This window comes from Crinia signifera, chromosome 9 (assembly GCF_055691185.1).
Source record: "Crinia signifera chromosome 9, ASM5569118v1, whole genome shotgun sequence".
NCBI classification, from domain to species: domain Eukaryota; kingdom Metazoa; phylum Chordata; class Amphibia; order Anura; family Myobatrachidae; genus Crinia; species Crinia signifera.
Genome location: NC_139225.1, coordinates 34,807,180 through 34,827,051, shown reverse-complemented (window position 1 = coordinate 34,827,051; position 19,872 = coordinate 34,807,180). Strand labels below are relative to the sequence as shown.

Here is a 19,872-nt window from a genome sequence, read left to right as displayed (position 1 = left end):
GTGCAGAAATTGATTTTCTTGGCCCCGAGTGCGCAGATTTCCCAGACGTTTTACACATGTCCAAATTTGGCCTTCGCTTGTAATTTGTTTATTTGTGCATCCAGTTAAAAAGTAAGTCATCAGGAACGATGATGAAATCCAGGGTTGGCTTTTATCGGTGGAACGGGCTGTGTGGATGAACTGTATACTGGTCACTAATGTGATTACACACATGCAGGAAGAGCATTTATTTTATACACAGGAAGAACAGATTTAAAGGTACTTGTGTATTATAACGATTTTGGGCCGATTTGATCTGCGATGCGATTTTCCATCCGATTTCCGTCCGATTTGCGTCCGATTTTCGGCCGATTTTTTGCCGATTTTCGGCCATTTCCTGATGATTTGCATGTTATTCCATCCTTGCACACCCCCAGGTACTATGCGATGGTATGCGATGTGATTTTCGGGAAAATGCCCCTGATTGTACAATTAAATATCGCATAGCAACGCATGCCAGCAAGTGGCATGCGATGCGATGTGATTTGCAATGTTAAATGCACCCCCATTGTTAACGCCACCCCCACTATCAACGCCAACCCGAAGCGTGGCGAGCGCAGCGAGCCCGCGAGGGGCGGCGGTACGCGTCCTCCGACCTTTTCATACCCCCACTATCCACGTCGGCGTGGAGTTGATTTTAGATAGTGTGGCGAGCGCAGCGAGCCACCGAGCCCGAAGCGTGGCGAGCGCAGCGGATTACTTTACATGTATTCCGCGTCCCCTCGCGGGGCTCGCTGCGCTCGCCACGCTTCGGGCTCGGTGGCTCGCTGCGCTCGCCACACTATCTAAAATCAACTCCACGCCGACGTGGATTGTGGGGGTATGAAAAGGTCGGAGGACGCGTACCGCCACCCCTCGCGGGCTCGCTACGCTCGCCACGCTTCGGGTTGGCGTTGATAGTGGGGGTGGCGTTAACAATGGCGGTGCATTTAACATTGTAAGCACCCATCAGGGTGATTGTACAATTACAAATCGAATCGCTTCACATGCATCGCATGGCATGCATCACATGCCACTATATTGCATGCGATGCACTACGATGGTATTCGGGGGTGTGCAAGGTTTGCAATAATGGAACAGCATGCAAATTGGCCGGAAAAAGTGAAAAATCGGTCGAAAATCGGACGGAAATCGGCCGAAAATCGATTTGCGATTTGCGGCCGATTTTCGGCCGATTTTCGGACGATTTCGTGGGCGCCGTTATAATACACAAGTACCGATTTAAACTATCAGCAAAAATATAGGTCAAAGAAATACTGGCAATAAAGTAAAATGCGTTTTTATTTATTAACAGTTTATACCCTATTCTCTATCAGCACAAAGATATGCACAAACCTTTCTGTCATTAGTAACCCATGTACACACGATAACACAACAAGAGAAGTATTTGCATAGACAAATAAAAGAAGCAAGAACTCACAATAGGACTTGGGGACCATATATATCAAACAATATTAGCGGCTAGGTCTCCGAAAACACCTAATTTTCAGAGTTTAGCCAGCACGGACGTGTAATGGTAAGCATTACAGTGCTGAGGTCATGGGTTCGATTCTGTGCGGAGTTTGTAGATTCTCCTGTGAGTTTCCTGCAGGTACCCCAGTTCCCTCCACAATCCAAAAATATACTGGTAGCTTAATTAATTAACCCTAGAATGTGTGTGCATGTACATGTGGTAGGGAAATGTAAGCTTCATCGGTTCAGGGACTAATGGGAATGTTCAAATATTCTCTGTACAGCGCTGCGGAATATGTGTGCGCTATATAAGAAACGGATAATAAATAAATATGACATACTGCATCCCGGCAATGTAAGATGAGGGAACATAGCAGGAATCTCCATACCTTCTGTGATCTCTACACCCCCCCATCCACGGCAGAACCATTCCCCACAGGTTTCTATGGGGGATGTGATGCTTTCAGCTCTGTCTAGGGATGGCCATCTACCATCAAAGAATCATAATCATTGGTGGTTTATGGTCGATGTAGAATAGTTTTGCCATTGATGGAGGAGAATCGGGTGTTTTTTTGTTTTTTTTTTAACACTGAACAAAGCTCCTCTCCCGACACCAGTGAAACCACATCCCCAGTTTCTGATTGGCCCATGGGCCAGTCACTGAAAAGAAAATAGATGACCGTTGATAATAAAAATATATTGAGGGTCATCCATTAGATATTATACTGCCACCGATGACTGTACTATTGCCATCGATGGCAACAGCACCGCAGGCTTGCCTACCCTCCCAGAATTCCCGGGAGTCTCCCGAAAATTGGGTCCCCCTCCCGGCCCCCCGGGAAGGTCGACAAAGGTAATCCTCCCGCAATTTCCAGGCATCTCCCACTGCACCCCCTTCCGTGCCGCACTAATTACCAGGTTTTCGTGGGACTAAAATGACGCAAAACGTCCTACTCTGCGTTTGCATGGATTGGGGGCGGGCCTTTCAGTCATCAGCCCCGCCCCCCCGAGCTGGAGATCCGTATGTCCTCTCCGGGCTTCTACGGGAGAGGCTATTTGAAAAGTTGGCAGATATGCAGCACTGATGGCCATCGCTAGTTCTGCCCTGGCTGCAGGCTCTGGCTAGTACGAGGGGGGGGGGGTCTAGCAGGGATCACCGAAGGGAGGGACATTCACTCCCCAATTCTGGCACCTGAGATGTGCATACATATTGTTGTCACTAGTAATTCTTGTAAAGCGTTGAAGATCTATACTGAAAATGAATGAATGCATAGAATAATGAATGTCCCGGATAGATACTCACTTTGTAGAATAGAACAGAGGTTCACAAGATAAAAACCACCAATGAACAGCTGGTAGCAGGCCCTGAGTAAATAATAGATAAGTCAGAATCCGGGATTAAATACCCCCAATATCATACTTAGAATTATGTGTCATTTAAGCCTCTATAAAGGTATAATATACTGTCTCATTTTAGAAATACAGTTGTCAAAATATGGTATGATTTCCTTTAAACTCCTATAACCACGGCTGGCATGTAAGTGGGCAGACTCATGGAAATAAATAATTGACGCTTTACAAGAATCCGGACCTTCCATAGAGCACAGTAATCAGGGGGGTTATTCAGACCCTCACACGAGTGCAAATTCGAAGGCCGGGCGATTATCTATAGCAGGCATGTCCAAACTGCGGCCCTCCAGCTGTTATGAACAACACATCCCAGCATGCCTTGCCATAGTTTTAGCAGTCCCTAACAGGGCCGGCGCCACCACTAGGCAAATCTAGGCATTTGCCTAGGGCGCCGGCCACTGGAGGGTGGCATTTTGCCCCCCGTACTGCGGGGGGTACCTGTCCTGCGGCGCTGTGTATTTAAAGCTGGCGGCGGAGGCAGCGAGGGGTCCCTGCAGTCAATAAGAAATAACGAGCGCTATACGCCGGGCTATGCGGAAGCGCTTCTGTTGTGAAAACACTGTCCGCACGCTGATTGGCTGAGATTCAGCCAAACAGCGTGCGCCGTGCGGCCAGTGTTTTCACAACAGAAGCGCTTCCGCATAGCCCGGCGGATAGCGCTCGTTGACTGCACGGACCCCTCTCTGCCACCGCCGCCAGCTTTAAATACACAGCGCCGCAGGACAGGTACCCCTCCCCCGGCACCGGGGCGCCCCCACCCCGACTCACCTGGGGTGCTCCGGTGCCTTGCACCGGCCCTGGTCCCTAATAGTAAAACTCCGGCAAGGCATGATGGGACTTGTAGTTTCAGCTGGAGGGCCATAGTTTGAACATGCCTGATCTATAGATTGATCATGCGTGAGGCCGTCCTGGTGACCGTCGCGTGAATGTATTTGCAGCTTATCCCCTGGAGCAGTGGAAAGCCCAGCGTTTTATAGGCGAGCCCATAACAACACTTTGCGTTCCCTCGTGGATGCAGGTGTATTGATGCCTGTTCAGGGCGGGCAGCTGACTTCACATGACGTCATCTCCTGCCCCGAATTCGGCCATCTCCGGCCAAGATAAAACATTTGCAGCCTAGCGAACATGGCTGAATCAGGCCCCATGTGCCGGCCATTCCAGGACACTTGTGGGATAAAGGCATTATGGCTGGAGTTCAGCATCTGGTCTGCTAAGTGCTGTATAATGTTTGAATGTCCGACCAAGAATTAATCTTTGATTGAAATCGCAGCGTTGTGGGCAGGTCAGATGTGTGTCTAGTGTCTGTGAGCAGCCACATGTGACCCACAGCCACAGTGTACGTTCCTTACAGCGAGGCAGCATAATTCTGCTAATGGGCTGCTACACATTGTCACAGGGAATGTATACGTTGACTTTTATTACAGGGGATTGAATGTAGCTCTGTGGTAATTCCACGTTATACGCCAGCTCTCGCCTCATAATGTTGTTATGATAAGACGCTCTTGTGAGAGACTCGTATAAACATGAATAATTCATTATAAAGTAGAATCATATTAAATAAAGGACATAAATTGTGGCCGTTGTGAGGTCTGTTCAACATTACCTTGAAAACTTGCTTGCCAAGCATCCTGGATTCTCAGGGGAAGTCCACCCTCAAATCCAGGCAAATTTGTCTATATTTATGCCCTTGGATACGACATTAAATAGATGTGCTCAGAGCTGTGTGCGTTGGTTACAAAGCTATGTACTCAGGAGATCTATTGTTACATGGGGTTGGGTAGGGGATCCCGACAGCCAGGATGCCAAAATACCAACCACGCCATCCCTGCTGTCATAATCCCCACATATTTTGGTATTGTAACCCTCTCCCAAACTCATCCTTCCCTAACCTCCCCTACTACAGCCTTACCCTAACCCCAGTCCCACGCCACCTAACCCAGTCCCTAACCCTAATACCAGCAGTATGTGTCAGGATACAATATTTATACTATTCTGCATATATCACCAAGCACAGTTCTCCTCCCACACTGCTTGCCCCATAGGAACACTCGCCCGCACCCCATATATACTTATCCCTCCCCACACACCCCTTGTACACACTATGAACCTTATTCTGGCACCCTCCCACAAACACACACACACCCCTGATATACTATATACCTATCACCTCCCTCAAACTCCCCTTATATACTATATATCTATCACCCCTCTAGACACCCCTTATATACTATATACCCATCAACCACCCTCCTGCACACCCCTTATATACTATACCTATCACCCCCCACACACCCCTTATATACTATATACCTATCACCCCACCCCACACCCCTTATATACTATATACCCATCAACCACCCTCCCGCACACCCCTTATATACTATACCTATCACCTCCCCCACACACCCCTTATATACTATACCTATCACCCCCCACACACCCCTTATATACTATATACCTATCACCCCCCCACACCCCTTATATACTATACCTATCACCCCCCACACACACCCCTTATATACTATATACCCATCAACCACCCTCCCGCACACCCCTTATATACTATATACCTATCACCCCACACACCCCTTATATATTATACCTATCACCCCCCACACACCCCTTATATACTATATACCTATCACCCCACCCCACACCCCTTATATACTATATACCCATCAACCACCCTCCCGCACACCCCTTATATACTATACTATACCTATCACCTCCTCCACACACCCCTTATATACTATACCTATCACCCCCCACACACCCCTTATATACTATATACCTATCACCCCCCCACACACCCCTTATATACTATACCTATCACCCCCCCCCCACACCCCTTATATACTATATACCCATCAACCACCCTCCCGCACACCCCTTATATACTATATACCTATCACCCCCACACACCCCTTATATACTATACCTATCACCCCCTCCACACCCCTTATATACTATATACCCATCAACCACCCTCCTGCACACCCCTTATATACTATACCTATCACCCCCCACACACCCCTTATATACTATATACCTATCACCCCACCCCACACCCCTTATATACTATATACCCATCAACCACCCTCCCGCACACCCCTTATATACTATACCTATCACCTCCCCCACACACCCCTTATATACTATATACACCTATCACCCCACACACACCCCTTATATACTATATATACACCTATCACCCCTCTAGACACCCCTTATATACTATATACCCATCAACCACCCTCCCACACACCCCTTATATACTATACCTATCACCCCCACACACCCCTTATATACTATATACCTATCACCCCTCTAGACACCCCTTATATACTATATACCTATCACCCCCCACACACCCCTTATATACTATACCTATCACCTACCCCACACACACCCCTTATATACTATATATACCTATCACCCCTCTAGACACCCCTTATATACTATATACCCATCAACCACCCTCCCACACACCCCTTATATACTATACCTATCACCTACCCCACACACACCCCTTATATACTATATATACCTATCACCCCTCTAGACACCCCTTATATACTATATACCCATCAACCACCCTCCCGCACACCCCTTATATACTATACATACTAGACATATATAGATGATTCTGTTGAAGCAGCAATTATTACTGTAGACTGTGTACCAATTGCCGGCTATTGGGAAGCACCTTAAGGACGGATCAGGAGGTCATCGATGAAAATGAGATATTAATTGTTGGACTTGCAACCAATCATTTATGAATTTTGGTACTGCCATGTTAATAATAACAATGACTTCTAGATTGTGTTTGCTTTGATGTTGTAATTTCAACTTTGTAAATAGTTTTTGGTACAAGAAACTCCATACAATATAGCTTGCTTCCAAATTAACAAAAGGAATATCTCATCCCATGGTCACATGCTCACTATCTGACGCTTTCTCCATAGAGCTCATGGAGTCACGGACAGCTCGTTTCTTCAGCTTCGGCTTTAATACCAGCGACTATCGGATCCTCCTTCTAGATCAGGACCAGGATCGGATGTACGTGGGGACCCGGGACTACCTGCTCTCAATGGACCTCGGCAACATCAACCGCGAGCCCTTAATTGTAAGCTAAGGAATGGAAGGAGAGTGAGAGACATAATACATCAGTCACAAAAAGCTAATAATAATGATAATGTTAATTAATAAGGTATTTATTGATATATCAATCTTTCTCCAACATGACTCAAACATTCCATTGCTCGTACTTGTACGGTTGCCTTTGTAGGAATGGGTTGCCCGCAGTTGCCTTGGGGGGAGCGGGTGGGCTGCAGTTGCCTTGGTGGGAATGGGTGGCCCGCAGTTGCCTTGATGGGAATGGGTGGGCCGCAGTTGCCTTGGTGGGAAGGGGTGGGCCGCAGTTGCCCTGGTGGGAAGGGGTGGGCCGCAGTTGCCCTGGTGGGAAGGGGTGGGCCGCAGTTGACTTGGTGTCACCAGTTGATAATAGTAACTGGGTGTGTTGTTAATATTAATAATAATATTAGTTATTTATATATGACTTCTCCCAACAGGACTTTAAATTTGCCTTTACAGTACAAAAAACGTTAACAATGGATATTAGTGAAATGCGGAGAGAACAGAAAAGTCTTGAGTCTGTTTGTGAAGGGTCTTAAAGCTGAAGTGGACTGTAGGCAGGTCTTCTGGGGGAGTGAAGTGTTTGTTTCTGGCTATGTTCCAAATCTCATCCGATCTGACCCAATGCATGGTTCCGTGCGCATCGGGTCAGATTTGGAGGTCGGTCATGCAGCATGTATGAGTCGGAATCGGATCCATCAGCGGTACATCTTGGGTGCTGTTTCCAAGGTGTTTGCCAGTGGTACCGCACCGCTGGCACACCCCTTTCTGCATGTCCGTCCTCCAGGTGGGGAGCTGCAGTGAGTGGTGAGGAGCAGTGGGGCGGGCGGCGGGTCATTCAGTGAGTGCTATCTGGAGATTTAAATGACAAATAAACCCCTTTCCTTCTGTGACGACAAGAGCAGGAGGCAGGTGCTGAGCGGCACCAGGCGGTGATTGTCAGGACATCCGGAATGGCTGAGAGAGTTATCAGTCAATCTGAGGCGGGCTAGTCAGTCAACACTTTTTTTAAATTCTTATACCCACCACCTGCTGCTGTTTAGCACCCGCCGCCTGCCCCACTGCTCCTCACCATCTGCCGCAGCTCCCTGGTTAAATGTGATAAATATCATGCGATTTATCTCATGTAAAAAATGGAACATTAAGTGCCAAATCCTATGTGTACCTCCCGGGGATCTGCCGGACGGCTCACAGGAGAATTGGGTTGTAGCATGTATACTGCAAAAAGCATGGGTTTAAGATTAAAAGATAGGACTGAACAGTCACCTCCGAAGAGTGTTCAGCACGCATACCAGGGCTGTTTCTGTGCTATGTCTTCTCATGAATCCTGACTGGAATGGATCATAAATATCATGGTTTCACAGGTTTCTAGTTGAGTTGCAACCACGTTTTTCCTAGAAGAGGAAGGTTTGAAACGGGTCTGTAGTTGGTCATGCAGTCGGGGTCTAAATCAGGCTTCTTGAGAAGTGGTCTGACAATTGCTTCCTTTAGTGGTTCAGGAAAGATGTCTGTCTGTAAAGATCAATGAATTATCTTTGTAAATACAGGTCCAATAATGTCCATACACCCTATTAGAAGCTTGGTTAAGGCAGAACCAGATCACAGGTAGTGGGATGCAACCGTTGTGTAATTTCAGTCATGTCTTCTATTTGATCAAAGCTGTTATATGAAGACATTGGCATGCTTGTGAGATTCTTTGGTGCCACTGTTGGGATTCCAGCCCGGATTGCGTTGACTTTATCGGTAAAGAAGTTTGCAAACTCATTGCATCTTGACTGGGAGAGGGTCTCCTCTGGCCGCAGACATTCTGGTTTGCAAAGCATCTCCATGGAAAAGCTGATCTGGCCTATTGTTTGCTGCTGTGATCACTTTTGAAAGAATTCGGTCTTCTTGCTGGTGATTGTTGATTGATATTCTCCAATATGTTTGATTAGTTTCACCTTATCATCTAGCCGATTTGTTATCTTCCATCATCTTTCAAGACTACAGACCTTTTTTTTTAGTTCACTGATGCTGTTGTCACTTGCTGGTGTGGTTTTAGGGATCGTGTACGCACAGAGGTAATAATATAATTTGCAGCTGTCACATCCCTGCTATGTTAACATATTAGGGAAGAAGGATAGGAGAGTCCTTGGACGATACCTGGTCAATTCCCTAGGCGAGGATCTATTCTGTGGGGTTGCGACAGAATCAAATGGAGAGGTGGTCTGACCATGTGACTGGGTTTATTTTTAGGTCATAGACTTCTAATACAATCTGGAAGGTCAAGGGTGTGACCACTTTTATGTGTAGTAGAGGGAATGACTTATGTGAAGCCCAAAATTAAGCACATGAGGACTTGGCCAAGGTGCGCAACCCAACCCATGAATTGAAATACCCAAAGATCAGCCATCTTTGGTGCTCCAGAACTAGTCCAGCAACGATATCTGCAAATTCTTGCAGAAATATCTTTCCATCTCCGGGGGGACGATAAATGAGAAGTACAAAACTTAATTCTTTAGAACCCCAGGCAGCGATGCTCTCAGATGAGTGTGTCATTTCCATTGTGTGGTCTCTAAGCTTAAGTGCATTTTAAGGCAGATGCCATCGCACCTCCTCTGGGTGGGCCATTCCACCTCCTCCTAATGGATTCAGCATCCAGACCAGATCAAAACCTCTGCCACTTCATACAAATCCTTTTCTTTTTATTACTAGGTTGGTCTAATGCTGTACTAGGAGGTTTTAGGATCAATGAGGCCCCTACCATGTCTGAGAGTATCACGCTCACTAATTGTCGGCATGAGGACCCACAAACGACAGTCCTGCCACAAGAGCAAATATGACTAGACTAATGTGCATAGCTTAAACCTTCCCAGTCCATCTTTTTTCCTTATCCCATGGCTCCAGCGCTTGTACCGAAACACATTTGCCTTCCATACATGCCAAGTTTCTTAGTTTGGACATGCAAATGGTCTCCGGTGGGGGCAGGGTCAGCGTTTCCCATCTCCCATGGCATAATGCTGACGATCTCAGGCCCGAGAAGAGGGGGAGTGTGCCTCTGATGTGCGGGAAGTTAGGCAAGAATGATGATGGTAATCTAGGTCAGATCGTACCAACTATAAAGAGCCTTTATCTCTCTTTTCTATGGCACTAATCCACATTTATCAGACAGATGAGTGTTAGAAATTCTATATGAAAAGAGTTTGGAAATCTACTTAGCTAGCGCTGGATTTCAGGTTCAATCCTCTCAATATAAATATCCAGAGCAGTTTGTCCCAGAAGATAAATGTATAATAGTGAAGTACTGTACAGTGATTTATTTCACATAAATCAAAAATTCGATTCACACAAACAATCCACATAAAATAAAAGCAATGTTCTATAAGCAAACACACAGCCATGGTGTATGAAAGAATGGCAGCAAGTTACGGGATGTAGGGGGTTATTCTAGTTCACTCTTTCTGACAAATACCTTCTTACATGGACAAAACCATGTGCACTGCAGGGGGGCAGATGTAACTTGTGCAGCGAGAATTAGATTTGGGTGAGTTATTTTGTTTCTGTGCAGGGAAAATATGGACTGCTTTATTTTTACACTGCAATATAGATCTCACTTTGAAGTAAAACCCCACCCAAATCTATTTCTCTCTGCACAAGTTACATCTGCCCCACCTGCAGTGCACATGGTTTTGTCCATCTAAGAAGGAATTTGTCAGAAAGAGTGAACCAGAATAACCCCCGTTATGTGAACTAAAATAAAACAGTTTAAGAAGCATGAGATTCAGTCCAGGCAATATTCACTGGTTCCAATTTAGATGTACAGTAAGTGGTTCCGGATGACTGCCGGACAGGGGGGATCCTCATGGTCAGTTTCCCATCATCGGAATCCCGACTGCCGGTGCTCTGAATGGGGGGATCCCGACTCACAGGAGCTATTCTCCCTTGTCGGGGTCCATGACCCCCATAGAGGGAGAATAGAACCTGTGGCGAGCGCAGCGAGCCCGCAAGGGGCTTCTTTGCACTCGCCCCCCTGTAGGGGCACCGGTAGTCGGGATTCCACCATACAACACCCGACGTAAGCAGTGCAGCCAGATCTGCCGCTTGTCCTCCTCGGTACAACTGACCGACGAGTTTCTACCTTTAAGGCAGGATCTTTTTCAAGGTCCAAATGGTGTCTTTGGACCTTGAAAAATACCCTGCTTTTAGGGTAGATACATGTAAGTCGGTGTGAATCTAATTTTTGATTTATGTGTATGAAATATATTACTGTACTTCACTATTTTACATGTTACTTATGGGACAAACAGCTTGGGATATTTATTATAAGATTGAACCTGCAATTCCAGTGCTAGCTAAGTAGATTTCCAAACTCTTTTTTTATGTCGGTAAAGGGGACTGGGAATCCCCCTTATTGGTCATCCACTTGCCAAGCTGCTTTCTCTATTGCGCACCTTCAGTTACTTTTACTACCTTTATCTATATTCATTAATAAATGATGTAGCTTATGGGCTCACTGGGCTGAATATCAAGAGGCCTCGAGTCTTAATGAGCTATAACTCCAAAGCAGTAGTTGAGACTGATAAATACATCTCGCCTTATCCCCTCCTCACACACCAAAGGTGCCAACACACGGATAGATATTGCGGGAAATTTAATAGGATGAGAGATTCAGAAAGTGAGAGATTTGGTAAGAAAGCTCCAGTTTTTTTTTTAAAGCGGCAATCATTTACACTGCAAAACCAGTTTGATTTTGCAGTGTAAATGATTGCCTCTTTAAATTTCTCGCTTTCTGAATCTCTCATCCTATAAAATTTCACCCATTGTGTCCAATCCACTATCTATCCAATTTGCCCTGAAATCCAGAAGACCTCTAATCATGCCCACATACATTTGGATTCTGAATTTCAAGGGAGAGGATTGGATTGGACACAATATCTATCCATGTGACCCATCGGTAGCTGACCCACAGCCGGGGGTAGGGGGAGATGCCGCTGCCGGGAGCTGGAGAGAGAGAGGCTGCGGTAGCGGCAGGTGGGCAGGAGATTTAAAAACTCCCATGAATAGGCAGCCTGTGCTTTCAGCCAATTAGCGGCCGCCCATTCATTTGAATGGGAGATTTGAAATCTCCTGCCCGCCTGCCGCTACCGCAGGAGGGGAGGAGTGAGAGATGCGGCTGCTGGGAGCTAGATCATCGTCTAGAGCCGGACCCGTGGCCGAAGGGCAGAGCGGCGGGAGATGCCACTGTCAAGAGGTGGGTCGTGTTGCCAAATCCTGCACGATGGGTCGTTCATCTTTCCCGCTGCTGAAGGGATCATCAAGCTCGATGAACGACCTGCGGGTACCCGCATTTGATCGTGATCATGCCCACACATGTAAGTTATTAAACGATTGCTCTATCTGATTGGTCGGAAACAGCCATATCGCTTAATAAATCTTTCCATGTAAGGGCACCTTAACAGATCCCCTATATCCCAACCTGTATGCAGTATATACTACACACCACTTATGGCTTATTACCTTTAACCAGGGCTGCCACCAGGAATTTTGGGGCCCGGGACTGATTTACAGTCCGGGCCCCACGGGCCCCCCCGCCATGGTCCCCCATCATCCTTCACTTACCGCCCGACTCAGCACGTCCCTAAGCACAGCATGGCTTCTTCAATACAGGACGCCAGCGGCCAATTAAAATGCAGCACCGGCAGGTGAGCCAATCAGAGCTCGTGTACCGGCAGCTGCTCTAATTGGCTAATAGTACACAAGCTCTGAATGGCTCAAAAGCAGAGGCAGCAATTTAATTGGCCTCTGCCTTCCTGTATTGAAGAAGCCAGGCTGTGCTTCGGGACCTGCTGAGGACCGAGCGCAGCGCAGGCAGCACACAGCGGAGGGTTGCTGTGGGTAAAATTAGCTACCCGGGCTCCTCCAGAGGCCGGGGCCCCGGACAGCTGTACCCACAGCTCCCCTCTGTTGGCGGCCCTGCCTTTAGCATTCATTTTCTGCCTGTAATTTAAGCCCTTGCCAACTGTTTGGAACATATTTGGTCATGCACAATGTTTAGGGATATAATAATTAAGTGACTTTGGCATATTCTGTATAGTCTGAAGGCTATGTTCCTGATTGCCATGCTGAGCTCCTCTGTTCTCTACTTTATTATATGAAATATAATATAATTATAAGCATATAATTATATTATATGACTTTCTTTTATTTTTAGAAAGTACAACCCCTCATAGTTTTACTTCACCACTACAAATCTTTAACAGCTAGACATTTTTGGCAACGCAACTTTGTTCGCTGAAACTTGGCAACATCCATAGAAGTAAAGGTTGCAGCGGTGATAGGTAAAGGTGACCTATTATTAGAGAGAGTTGTATGAAACCTTCTTAAGAGATCGAGGGGCAGATTTATTAAGCTCGGTGAAGTGATAAAGAGTCTGGTTTTTATCACCGGCCAATCAGCTCCAACTGTGAAGTTACAAGCTTGGTTTGAAAAATGACAAGTAGGAGCTGATTGGCCGGTGATAAAGACCAGACACTTTATCACTTCACCGAACTTAATAAATCTACCCCCTAGTTCCACAGCAACCAATCACATTCTGTCTATCTTATTTATAGAATGTACTAGATAAATGAAAGCTAGATGATGATTAGTCACTATGGACAATTTATCTGCTTGTTCTCTTTAGAATTTTTAATATCACTCACCTAGGGCCAGATGCACCAAACTTCAAAAGGTGATACGATGGAGAGTGATCGACAACCAGCCAATCAGCTCCCAGCTCTCACGCTATAGGCTGGGTTTGAAAAAAGGTCAGGAGCTGATTGACTGGTTGTTTATCACATTTTGAATCTTGGAGCATCTGGTGCCTAGTGTCCGAAGCATGACTGGTGGTGTGTTAGTCGATGATCTGCATAGACCCGAGACTACAACCTCCATTATGGGGGCAGCAGTAGTACTCTGTGGTGTTTCCATGTGCGTCTTTGTAGACTCATTAGTGACTGTTCTTTTTTCTCCCTGACAGATTCATTGGCCAGCTGCCCCAAGTCGGCAAAAGGAATGTCTCATGGCTGGCAGGGGACATGCAGTGAGTATACCAGTCTGTCCTTTACTGAACACCTGCAACCTGTATTTATGTTTCCTCTAACCAAGTCTCATCCATAATCACATACAGTTCATGACATTACATTGTTTGTTCTTACCCTGGACGTCTTAGAACAGAGATGTGCTCACTGTAGGAACAGACATACTCATATGGGTCTGTTCCCTGAGACATACTGTAGCAAAGTATTATAATGCAGGGCCGCCACTAGTAACGTTGGGGCCCGGGACTGACCTGGGCCCCCAGCGGCACTCCCCCCTCGCGTGTGCCGGCACCCCCCCCCCCCCCCCGTGCGTCGGCACCCTGCCTCCCCAATTACTATTACTTTCCAGCGGTGGCGGCGGCACAGCATCTTCTCCCGGGACTCGGGGCTAGGAGCACTTACTGCACAGTGCAGCCTGCAGAGCGCCGAGCCCCTCTGTATCCTAAGCTCAGCTGGCTGCGCTGTGTATTGTGCGCGCCTGGCCGCCGGCGCCGGGTGGGGGGATTTGTGCGGGGGCGGAGGGGTGGTGCCGTGCCACTGTGGGCAGCTGCCCTGACCCCTCCAGAGGCCGGGGCCCGGGACAGCTGTACCCCTGGCACCCCCCTGTCGGCGGCCCTGTTATAATGGTTAGATTTATTATAAAGTTATATATAATTATAAGTTCTCTGTGGTAATGGGCAGAGAGGAAAACTGGACACGCTTGAAACTGATACGTACAAGGTAGTCAAAATAAATGCTGGCATGCAACGAGCGGGTAGGGCCGGTCCTGATGGCAAGAGCTGACAATCCAGTGGGAAAAGGGCAGATCTGAGGTAGGAGATCTAATATGATTATGATTCAGCCTGGACAGCGGTGTACCAGTGTGTGTTGTGGGGGGCTGTAGGCAGGGCCGGATTTGTGCCTAGGCCTGTGAGGCACAGGCCTCAGGGCGGCACCAATCAAGGGCGGCCCAGCGGGCTGCCATTCTTTTAAATAGCAGCATGGCAGAGCGGGTGGGAAGCGGCAAGTGACAAGCGGCGCCGCCGCTGACATGATTCATCATATGTCAGCGGCAGCGGCGCTCGTTACCCGCCGCTACCCTCCCGCTCTGCCATGCACACAGTACATCACAGGCGGCGGCTGCCTGTATCCAAGGGTCCCCCTGCATCTTCACTGAGTGAGCTGATTTGCTCAGGCTCACTGCCTCCAGCGCCCATTGGCTACTGTATACACACAGCCTATTGGCTGCTGTGTATCCAATGGGCGTGGAAAGCAGCTGAGCCGAGCTCATCCTGTGCTCAGTCAGTCAGTGTCTGAGAGACTGACTGAGACACAGTCACAGCAAATAAAGTTATTACTCAGACTCCCGGCCACCTTCCCTCCGGGTCCTCCATAGATACAGTTAGCAATGTTATGAGGTGGGCTAAAGTTAAATTTGTATGAAATCTATAAATATAAATATATATATATGTGTGTGTGTGTGTGTGTATATATATATGTATATATGTGTATACATTTTATATATATATATATATAGATCTGCGTCTCTCATCCACACTCATTACCCGCTCCCATTCCCGACTGCAGGACTTTCTTCGTGCTGCACCCACTCTGTGGAATGCCCTCCCAAGCACAATAAGACTCTCCTCCAGTCTTCAAACCTATAAGCGTTCCCTGAAGACTCATCTATTCAGGCAAGCTTATCAAATTCCAGAACCAGTCATAGAACCTTGCGTTCTGGTGGAATCGATGCAATAAAGAATACAGTATCTATCCTTATGTATCAATACCTATTTCCCTATAGATTGTAAGCTTGCGAGCAGGGCCCTCCTACATTTTGACTGTCTGTAAATACCCTGTTTTGTTGTATCACTGTCTGCTATTGTAAAGCGCAACGGAATATGCTGCGCTATATAAGAAACTGTTAATAAATAAATAAATAAAAATATATATATAAATATATATATTATTGAAAAGGGTTTTATCTCTAGGCTCATTTTACTGATACAGTATACTGGCAAGTTAGGACTCATACCCAGTGGCGTAACTATGAATTGGGCGCCCCCCCCGCCGTTAATGGGGGGGCCCCCCCCCCGCCCGCAGCCTTACCTGTCTTGCTGGTCCCGTCCCGGCTCCCTTGCTGGCTTCATTCTTCTGCTAGTGAGACGGACCAACACAAAATGTCCGCCCCCATACAGCAGACAGTTTCAGAGAACTGTCTGCTATATGGGGCGGACATTTTATTGTGGTCCGTCTCACTAGCAGAAGAATGAAGCCAGCAAGGGATTACATTAAAATAGGGGTGATGATTACATTAAAAAAGGGGGGGGGGGGTGTGGTCAAATATGTTGTGCCTAGGGGCGGCCTGACCCCTAAATTCGCCCCTGGCTGTAGGTGTGGGGCCTAAATAGGGAATTGCAGAGTGAACGTAAGTGACAAGAGAATATGATCACACTTCTGGAGACATTTAGGATGGATTGAAGCTGGGACAGATGGGTGAGGTGATGCCAGATAGGAGGCAGATGCCTATAGCAAGAGGCCATAAGAGAATGGATGAGTTTTCATTGCCTCTTAGGTATGTGCTAGCAATGTTGTGAAGATGGGAGGTCAAGGTGGATGTAAGCAGGTAGGAAGCTGAGCAGGATGAGGATATTGGGGTTTCGTTGGTCGGAAGATTTAAGGGGAGGAGTTTGAGGGAATTCAAGATGATGGGCTCTGTTTGTGGAATGTTGACTGTAAGTAACTTTGGAGTCTCCTTTAGTCATAGTTGAAAGACAGATAGTAGAAATACAAGAGAGTACATCCATGTGTAGATGAGCCCCAAAGCAGTCAGAAAGATCTACTGTACTTGAAGAAAAGTTGGTAGACTAATCAGGGAGAGGGAGATTGCTGCTATTTCAGGGAGTCTCCTGCAGAATGCAGGAGGGTTGGCAACTATGCTTATAGGCAGCGCTATTTTTCAGCAGGAACCAGGAGGAACTCTGTTCCTGAACCTCTAATTAAATATGACATCATCAGGAACTGGGATCCTGAACCTGTTCTGGGCCAAAATGTACTTTCCATAAGATAAGTTTTATTTTTATAGTCTCCTGTGAGTGCCTTTATTTCTAAATACAATATATACATCTCTCTCTCTATCATCTCTCTCTCTCTCTTTATTTATTTAATCAATCTTTGCTATATGTATCATGGTCACCTTTATATTCGATATCATCTTTGTCTCCTACCCTAGGATGAGTGCTCCAATTACCTGCGCGTCATTCAGCCTCTGAACCGGACGCATCTTTACGCTTGTGGAACAGGCGCGTATCAGCCACAGTGCACACTAATTTATCGGGGCTGGAGGTCTGAGGTGAGAACTAGTCTATGACAACAATCAAACCATGCCAGCATACTGACCCTTACATAGGAAGACGTGTAGCCATATAAAAACAAAAACAAAAAAGCAATAGAGTGCTACAATAAATTTGTTGCACTTTAGTTTACAGCAGACCAGTCATCCGCACACTGGAGGAAGCTGTTTCGTCAGCTGAGCCAGTGAGGTTGCAGCCAATTGATTCAATATGTACTGATGACATCACTGAGATGTGAGACCCCAGATGCTGATTATGTCACTAGTTTCACAATTGTTGGGCTGCATTATAATTTGCCTGTATTTAGCTGATTGTATTGAAAGGTGATGGACTTTCTATAGTAGGAGGAAAATGTTGAGGTTTCATCCCTAAAATTTTTAGTTTTGATTTATCTGTAACCACGTTTGCATGTGAGATAAATGTGTGTGTGTAACTGTAATATGTCAATAAGCACACGTGACAAATGAAAAAAATATAATTAGAAGCCGCTTAATGCTGATTACTATCCAGACCCATTTTATTTCCTAGAAAGATTTGTCTTTGAAAAGATCCTACAATGTTATCTGCATTTTAGTGACTGCAATACTACCCTCTAATGTTCTGTTGGCTTGCGTGATGTAAATCTGTGGTGCCTTTATAAATCTGCAGAACTTTAATCTCCAGAGTAGAAGAGTCACAGCGCCACCTTGTGATAGACAAGTGTTACTGCATCCTTGTGAATGTACTGTACATTAGTGACAGTTTGGTTCCCCAGAGCAAGGACTTTACAATTTCTTCTTCATTACTCTCTTTAAAGAGAAATACGGAGTGTGCTGTAATAGCTTTAGAAAAGGGACATTTATTTTATTTTACCACCTGATTATGTATTTTATAGATACGTTACATATATTTGTAGCATACATGTCACCTGCATAGCAATAGGGAAGACTGACAGATGAGTTTACTTTTTAATGACTTAACCTTCATTTAAATGATGCGATTGTTCAGGTTGGGTTCCTACCTAGATCTCGTCCATATACATATACACTGTAATACCTATACCATTTTTCTCTGTTCCATGTCCCAGGACTATGTATTCCGGATTGTGTCTGGTTCTCATGAATCTGGGAAAGGGAGATGTCCATATGATCCCAAGCAGGATAATATGGCCACCATAATAGGTAAGTACTTCAGCTCTGACTGTGTTACATAACAATCAGCAAGTGAGCGGGTATTCCATGGCTATGTCAGTATGCGTAAAGATTGGTATTACACACAGCACCCTCTACAGGGACTTAGAGGCTGATGCAGGATGAGACCTACTGCAGTTAATATAGCGTCTATTAGGTACCTTTGTCTTATGCGCAGACAGCTGTGCAGATTAGAGTGTCCACCTGTGATTGGAGGAGGGATGGGAAGGGCTAACATAAGCCCAGTACAGTCAGGAGGTGTATGCGGTATTCTAATTGCTAATTCTAATTGCTGTGCAAGCCGGAGCCCGCCGCAGATCAAAGAAAGAGGAGCCGCGGGTTGGCCACCGCTGCTCTAGGGTGTCTGTAAAGTTGCTCACCTAATGATTTGTGTCTTACAGATGGGGTGCTGTACGCTGGGGTACAGGTGGATTACATGGGGACGGACTCTGCCATCTTCCGCACAATGGGTAACAAACCTCCAATCCGGACAGAACAGTATGACTCTCGTTGGCTTAACGGTAATACGCCACATTGCTGCTTGCTTCCTCTACAGAGCCAGAATACAGGGCTCCATTCATTTACTACTAGCTTTCAGTAATCTTGCAGTTGTTATATTTCAAGCACCTGATAGAAAGATCAAAGCTTCCCAACCAATCAGCACCTGCCATGTTACAAATCATGTTTAAAAAAAGGCCGGAGCTGGTTGATTGATACTTTCTCTGTATTCAAGCTTTCCAATACATCTCAATAGGAGAAGCTAATAGCCACATTTCTGTTTCTGTCCCCAGACCCTGTATTTATGGGATCACTGGTCGTGTCTGAGAGCAGCTTCCGTGAGGATGACAAGCTTTATATATTATTCCGAGAGAGGAGCCTGGAGGGAGAGAGCGGCCCGGCGGTGGTATCACGGATTGCACGCATTTGCCTGGTGAGAATGGCCGGCCTGTACTCTACTACTATGTGCAGTATAGTATGCTCTGGATATTAACTGAACAAGTGTCAATTGCCTCCCTGTGCTGTCTCTCCACATGCTTGCCAGTGGCTGTCTGCACTTTGATTGGTTGATAGCTCCAGCCATCCACCAATCAGCATGCTCACACCCACTTACTGTCTGGCTGCACGCTGAATGGCAGGTACAGAATGATGACTGTGTGTAATTCACAGTCAGAGTACCTGGGTAACATTCACTACCTGCCTCCCAATAAGCTACGGAAGAATTAGTCCCATCTGCCCCCTTCTATTTCAGCTGTACTACACTGTATCCAAGTATATGGT

At 46.3% G+C, this 19,872-nt stretch overlaps 1 protein-coding gene across 4 annotated transcripts in view; it reads left to right on the top strand.

The window, feature by feature from the left end:
* Positions 1 to 19,872, top strand: part of LOC146035383 (semaphorin-3F-like) — a 103,713-nt gene that overhangs the window by 68,826 nt on the left and 15,015 nt on the right. For all 4 annotated transcript variants that reach the window (XM_083158794.1, XM_083158793.1, XM_083158795.1 and 1 more), the window contains exons 3-8: positions 6,867 to 7,027; positions 14,033 to 14,095; positions 17,305 to 17,424; positions 18,492 to 18,585; positions 18,996 to 19,115; positions 19,386 to 19,525. In XM_083158794.1, coding sequence (XP_083014920.1) covers positions 6,867 to 7,027; positions 14,033 to 14,095; positions 17,305 to 17,424; positions 18,492 to 18,585; positions 18,996 to 19,115; positions 19,386 to 19,525 — 698 coding nt within the window. The remainder of the gene's footprint in view (positions 1 to 6,866; positions 7,028 to 14,032; positions 14,096 to 17,304; positions 17,425 to 18,491; positions 18,586 to 18,995; positions 19,116 to 19,385; positions 19,526 to 19,872) is intronic.